The following is a 7,717-nucleotide window of genomic DNA, read 5'->3' as shown; positions in this document are numbered from 1 at the left end:
ATCAACATCAATATTTCCACTAAAGAGGCAAAAATAAGTAAATAAATAATTGTTTGATAAAGGAAAAGCCTCTCAGACTCTGAGCCCGACAGCACCAAACTATTTTTTTATATTAGACAATTAATTTAATTTCACATAATTATCGCCGTAGAAGCCATTTATTTGTTAAATACTTAATGAAACATATTTACCGTGTTTGATGTTTGTTGTAAATGACAAATACTCACAAAGAACGAGGTAATTAGTCCAAGTTTGGCGGCTTTCGGTTTGTCACTTAATGCCGAGATCGACTCAACACCTTCTGCAATCGACGTATTGCACCGCTGCTCTAGCAAAGCAAGAACAGTTCAGAAACTATATGAAATGGCAAAAAAGTTATTTATTAACTGATTAAGTCGTGTTTTAGATTGTTCTTGAAAAACTAATCAGTCATGGCTGATTAGTGGGTGAACTCACTGCACAGTGAACCCATTGATTCTTTACAGCAGACAGCCGCTCCTCTCTTTTGCAGGTACTGCGTACCCCCGCTAAATATTTTAGGGGTACGCAGTACCCTGCCGTACCGCCTTACTTTCACCCCTGCTTATAAGCAATCAAAACTAAAACTAATCAAGTAAAACACACAATCTAAAACACACACACACACACACCTCCAACAGCTTTATCTTCTGCTCTTTAGTATCTCACTTTTTCTCTCCTCCAGTTGTTTTTCTGTTTGCGACGCCCAGTTTACCTTCAGCTTCCTGATCGTACCTTTCACATAGATCCCAGCACGTGTCGTGTGCAGGTGCAGAATACTAACAAGTTGTTTGTGTGTTTGCACTCCACCAGCTGCCACATGTATGAATTCATGTAGGGGGATGTCCTGGGAGGTAGAGCTTTCACGCACCATGTGTTCATAGTGCTAATCATCCAAACGAAGTGGTCATTAACACCAGGGAGGTACAAGGTCAGCAAATGTACAAAGGACACGTGGAGGGAGTCGAAATGATGCCTGTGAACAGGAGGATATTATATCCAACAGGGCAGCTCTGTGGCTTTACTAATGGGCTGGACTGGGTTTGTACACATCCCTCTGCTAAGAGCCAGGGAGGGACGTTGTATGTTGGTGGTTTAATGCCCTGATAGCTGCTGCAGAGATTCAGAGATGATCAGAGGCTTCTCATCAGCAGGACTGGCCTGTTTGCTGGGAGAGCTCTCTTTATTCCTGGGGACAGAGATTATTGGGGCACAGGTGGCTAAAAGGATTGCTGGACAAGTAAAAGTGATGGGAGATGCATGGGAGCATAAAGTCTGGCAGGAGCAGGGGAGGCGAAGATAAAAATGAAGTCTGTTTTTATTGGCAGTCTATCAAAACGATCTGTGCTGTAGAAAACGAAGGACATCCTCCTGTACACCAGCCGAGTTTGCCAAGACAATTTTTTTTTCTGTTGACTTTAACATAGAACATAGCAAATCTTTGTCAACAAGTAAATCTCAAATTAGAATGTCATTCCAAATGTGCTTATTTTAGTTCAATAAAGAAAACTTTATATTAAATTTGTTCACAACGCAGTGCTGTATTACAAGTGTTCTTTTAATTTTGATGTGAACTAATGAAAATGCTAGATTATTTTCAGGCTTGACTATACTGCTGAAAATTACATCATTATCTTAGGGTTTCATATCAGTCGATATTGAATAGTTTTTTTTTTGTTTTAAATATCTGAAGTACTGGTGAAGTGACCTGTTTTATCCAGTTTCCTCTCCAGCTGTTGTACTCATTTTCTCCATTCGCTCCACATAGTTTTCTTTTTTCTTTTTTTTAAAGCAGTTACGGAGCTGATGTCAAAACATGAAAATGTTGCTGTGCGAATTTCTCAACAGGTTGTTGCTAGGTAACCAATGAGTCAGTTAGATAGAGATACAGAGGAAGTTAATGTCATGCAAATGGTATAGAGCAACAACCGTCGTCAATATCTGTGTTTCTGCTAATTTTGCATCTGTTTTCTCTGGTGATAAACTCCACTGTTGAAGGTACAACAGGTTCTTACTACTTTCTGAGCAATTTTTGTTAGCTTCACTCGTGGTGTTCAAAAGAACAAATTACAAAAGCTGTTTTAAGACGCTACATTCTGGTTTTCAATTAACATTCATAACATTGAAATGTCTAGCACCAAAAAATAAAACTTTCTCTAACATTACCCCTTCTGCTTTTAGCCATAGCCACTGATTGCTCATGTTCACCCACAGCACCCCTTCAGTTTAACAGCTTCAGCAACAATGTCTTTGTTACTTAATTGTTGACCGAAAATCCACAGAAATGCTGAAACAGCATCACAGGTTGTTGCGCCTGAGGTTATAAAACGGGTTTTATGGCGTTGTGGAGTTTTCATGCTTGCCACGTACTGATTATGAGCCCCCAGGAAACGGAAATCAAATGACCTCCAAACAGTTAGAACAGACGACCCAATCCTCAAGTCTAAGTCGGGGAAAATCTAAACTATTTAAATTAAAAAAATGTGTAGTAGCCCTGTCATACAGTGAAAGACACACATGTACAGTCTGACGTTGGTCGTGGCAACAGGCTGAGTCCAAATCCAAATCACAGGAGGGGTGCTAATAATGAAGATGCCAAGCTTTGTTTCTGGGGTGTGTGTTGGAGTGTGACCGATCGTTTTGGATGAGGGGACTGTGTGGCGTCCAGCAGATGCAGTCTGCCTGTCTGAGAGAGCATCTGCTCGTCTGCTCTGTTTGTCCTTTTCCCGATTACCTCTTAAAAGAAAAACTCATCTGTAAACAACTTTCTGAATAAACAGAAACATCTTTTCTTTGTGCATATTTTGCCAGAGAAAGTGGAGTTTTTTTTTTTGTTTTTTTTTGTCTTTTATTTATAATTACCCACTAAATTCATTGTCTTCATCGGGAATCGTACTTGGCTTTCCTTTTTAAAGAGTAAAAGCTTCTGATGATAATAATCTCAATTAAAATCCCTTTTTGGACCATTTCAAGAAGTATGTGTGCTTGTTCAATCACTAAACTCAGCTTTATTGATCATTCCAGAATAAAAAAAAAATAATCCTAAACTGAATGGATGCACCACTGTGGTCTACAACACTTCACAAAGCTAATATTTTTCCGACAAAGACTCTCCTTGAAATGACTGAAAAAGTTCAAATCACTTTTAAAGCATTTTTCAAGGAGGTCTCTTAAAACTTGTGAGTTTAGTATCTGGCTTCCTGCTAAGGTGGTTGTTTATTGGAAGGTTTGTCAGCATCACACAGTAAAGAAATTGGCTTTTGATTACGTTAACATGGTGAATTATGAAGCAGTTCAATAGTTTTAGGGAGGAAATGTTTGAAATAGAAAAGATTTGATATACGAATAGTTTCTGTGTGAATACAGCAAAAGTCGCACTTCACTCTAGGTTCTTTGTGTTGCTGTTGCTCAGACACAATCGTCAGAGGAACACATTTTCCTATGCAGTCTGGAGTATTTAGCCTAGAAATCTTTAGTTTAATTTGAACATTTTTATCATCCTTATAATTATGGAGAAATATTTGTATTTGCAGACTTTATTCTCTGTCCCATTGTCTAGAAATACTTTGCTAATGGATCTGTCCATCTGCCATTCATTTGTCCATCATCTGTCCAGTCTTTCCTTTCATGTGTTTTTCCCATATATCCATCCCTTTGACATGGATATGTCAAAAGTACTAAGTAGTTTACTAAACTATTTAGTACTTCATTCATCCATTCTTTTCTGCCTTTTCTCTACTATCTTCATTTGCTCATCCTTCTATCAAACAGTTGATCGGTTTCTTTTCGTACATCTATCAGATTTGAATGCTTCCATTCACTTCGTCCGTCTGTCCGTCCAGCATCATCTTGCAGTTTGTATTTCAAATTTAAAGCCTGCCTTTGGTATAAATTCCTGCAGCGCACTAATTGCGGACTTCCTCCTTTTGTCTAAAAGGGTATAAAACATTTAACTGTGAAAATTTGAGTCTTGTAAAATGATTAAATTTAGACATGAATAAATAATGTGTAAACGCCGTCAACCTACAATCCCTTTGAAAGAACCTCTTAAGTCAGTCAGAGTGAAAGTGCACAGACTCGAGCCAATCACCTCATAACAGGCTGCACCTTCTTGTAATGGTGCCAGACTGTTGTGATTATAACAGCTCTCTAATTACTATCTCTTTCACCTACACACACAGGCAATCACACATTTCTTTTGTTTTCTCATCAAACTTTTGTCGACAGTAACTGGAACCAGCTTTGTGTCTCAGCAGATTTCTTTTCGTTTTTTTTTTTTTGTTGTTTTTTTTTGCCAGGGAGGTAAATAATCTTTTGATTTCCACCAGGAGTTTTTTTTTTTTTTTTTCTCAGATCCGTCAAAGATTTACTTTCAATCCCTTTGTGGTTTTGATTCGGACCTTGGACTTGGTTCATTCAGCTGTCCAAAATAAATCCGCGGCTCTTATTTTGTTTGCAGAATTTCCTCTTGCTTGTGTGTCTGTGTTTCTTGTTAAAGTCTGAAAGCTCTTAGCACACCGATGAGTCATTCATCACTTTCATAAACTAATGGAACATTTTGTAACGGCTGATTTGATGGAACTAGCCTCTAAATAACCATTAACATGACTGTAGAAGGTTGTAATTTATTTTTAGCATATACCACCTGAACCTATTAAATTACATTAGATATGATGTAGAGAAAGCAATTCATAAAGCAGGATACATTAAAGCTCTATGGTCAGCATCAAAGAAGCGTACTGATCAACCATGAATAGCTTTTCATTACATGTTCATCTGAATACGTTGGAAGATCATAAAAAGGTTTTTATTTTATGAATTGGGTCCATACCATTCCTTTTCATTGCCAAATACGCATACTGTTCATTTTTACAAGTGAAAACCCAACTAAGTTTGCTAAATAAGACTAATAAAAAACAATTTTAGCATAATAATACTATGTTATGCACAATCATGGAAAAGTGCTACAATTATGAAAGTTACCTAACAGACAGTTGGGCGACTTTCAGTCCCTGGACAAAAAGCCACAAAAGGTCATTGCTAGATGAGAATGTGCTCCGTTCTACTGTGGTATTGTAGAGGATTTGGACATATGTTTTAGTTGTTTTATTTATTTATTTATTTTTTTTGTATTGCAGGAAGAATTTTCTGCATGTTTGTAAATTTTCTATGGTAAACTGAACCATTGACTTATCTGTAACCTATAATAATGTAAATTAATTCAAATAAAAGCTTCCATCTAATTAATCTTTACGAGTTTCACTCAATGAATTCAGTTGATATCCTAATCTATATAAATATAGATACACCTGCATATTTCCTTCCATTTGCTGTTATATTTCCTTCCTGCTTACCTGACTCTGTCCTCTGCTCTCCTCACATGTTCCCATACAGGCTTCAGTATCACCCTCTTCCTTACCTTTGTTGTCCCCCTTGATCTCTCCACCTGTCAAATTACTTTTATTTTCCTCGTCTTCCGTCTTCTTCAGTCCTCCTCTTGCTGTCTCGGTTTGCCGCCCCCCCGGGTTTGATTTTACTTCCAAACGTTGATGCACGCTCCTCTCTGTCCTCTTGCTCTTTTACTGTGGGACTTAATCAAACCTGACAGTCTCTGTGTTTCTTGCACCAGTGGGTTTGCTGTGTCAGTAATGCTCATAGCTCTGCAAATCACTCTGGACACTGAGTTTAGCCATCACAGCTTGACTTGCGAAGAGTTATGATCAAAGGGCCACCGATGACTTGACGCTTTGTTTTAAAGTAGAACTGGCACAAATCTTTGTGACGGTAAATTCATTTGGAGTTGAAAAGAGTCCTGCTGAGCCTGATTGTTTAAAGGGGGTAAAAATAAGGTGTTTGGATTGATGAGAAATTACGCCAGGTTTGTCGCCAGTTTGTATGAAAGAGGGTGAAATAGAGCAACCAAAACATGTCTTCTCCTTCTCTATGCTGGCAGAGCTGCCTTTATGTCACAGGAAATAAGAATCTCATTGGTCCTTCTGGCTCGGTTTGTGTTAAAGCATTGCTGACTGGGCTTGGTTGCTGAGTCAAATTCAGCAACCAACTACAGTAGCTTCAGAAAATTTAATCTCCTAAAGAATATTTGACCTTGAAAAAAAGCTGATAAGATTTTTGTCAGTCTTTGCATAAAGAAATCTGTCTTCTTTTCATGGCTGTATTAATCCCATTAAATGTGTACATAAACCATCGATCCAACTTATAAAAAAGAGGGATGTGAACTGTTTTCTCAATGATCTTATAAGATGTATAATAGACAAAATTTGGAAAAATATCCCTCAACTCGGACAGTGTAATCACAAATACACAGTTACATTTTTGACTGTACATAATTGTAAAATTTGATCAATTCTAACAAAAATATTCCACATTTTTTTTGGATAAGACGTATTTTTCCCCTCATATGTCATATTTAGACTGTGCTAAGGCTCAGTTTACATTAAATAACTGAAATCGAATGTTAAAATTTTAATTGTATTCAAATGTGTTTGTACACACACACACTTAAAAACAACCATATAAATATTTTGTCCAACTCATATTATAAATTACAATAAATTTACAACCAATCAATCTGAATACAGACAAATAGACAAATTCTCCTTTGATTAATACATTAAGTTGTTCCAGAAATGTGTTTTGGTTATATTTAGAATATTACCCTCTAAAATCTGTACAACATATTTAGTCTAAATTTTATATTGGACAATTTTTTTCCACCTTGCTTGATTTTCCTTTTATTTACACTTAGGAGACTTTGCAAGGGACAGCTTATGTGATTGGTATTGAGCTTGACCTTATTAATGTGGGAAGTGTGACTGCAGATTAAAAACCTCTATATATTTTTCTTCTTTAGCCTGTTTGCTATTGAAATATCCAGCTCTATGTTCACTTTTTTGATGTCTACTCACTGTTTGTGTTTCTCTTTATAGCTCTCGCCAACTGATAAGAGTCTGGAGTTTGACAGAGACTTTCGCATCAGGCACTATGCAGGGGACGTGGCGTAAGTATCTTACTTTTTTAAATTTTTTTTAAAACTTATTTAGGAAGAGCTTTTACTGATGATTCATCCTCTTTTGTATTCCTTTATGCATTCATGTCTCAGAGCTGCTGACTAGAACCAAAGCCGAGAACATTAAGTTGTTCCAGAAAAAGACTGAGGTTACTCATATTTCCTAAAGTAGATTTTAACCAGAATAGACTTTATTAAGCCAGGTTACTTTGTCCACTCCATTCTCTGAAGAGAAATATTATTTTTTTTCAATACGGTTTCTTTTGATGTATACATCAAAAGAAGATTGCACCCAAAGTCAGCAATCTTTGGTTGCTGACTTTGGGTGCAGCTGTTTTTCTGTTGTGACAAACATGTGCTTCTCTTTAAATTAAAAATGTGAATGTTTTATTTCAGCAATTTAATTCAGTAACATATTGTTGTAGTTTCATGACGCATTGGGAGATTTTTTTTTTTTCAGGCATTTATTTCTGTAGATTTTTATCAAACCAAGGACGCCAAATTGACTTTTTAATTGAATTTTAATTTATTGAGATGTACTTGTATAGTATGCATTCATAAAAAAAATAGCATTAAGCATTACCTTATTTTTTTAACAGTGTCATTTGCAGGTCAAGAGTAACATCTTCAATGCTTGCTGTGAGTCACTCACAGTACCTGAACATGACTTGT

The 7,717-nt window shown here is 36.7% G+C and overlaps 1 protein-coding gene across 1 annotated transcript in view; it reads left to right on the top strand.

Annotated features, from left to right (window-relative positions):
• Nucleotides 1–7,717, top strand: part of myo1d (myosin 1D) — a 109,057-nt gene that overhangs the window by 57,427 nt on the left and 43,913 nt on the right. The window contains exon 19 of the mRNA XM_007572314.2: nt 5,413–5,418. Coding sequence (XP_007572376.1) covers nt 5,413–5,418 — 6 coding nt within the window. The remainder of the gene's footprint in view (nt 1–5,412; nt 5,419–7,717) is intronic.

This window comes from Poecilia formosa, unplaced genomic scaffold, assembly GCF_000485575.1.
Source record: "Poecilia formosa unplaced genomic scaffold, Poecilia_formosa-5.1.2 Scaffold7, whole genome shotgun sequence".
Lineage (NCBI taxonomy): Eukaryota > Metazoa > Chordata > Actinopteri > Cyprinodontiformes > Poeciliidae > Poecilia > Poecilia formosa.
The sequence above is the reverse complement of the archived record's forward strand: the minus strand, read 5'-3'. Positions and strand labels throughout refer to the sequence as shown.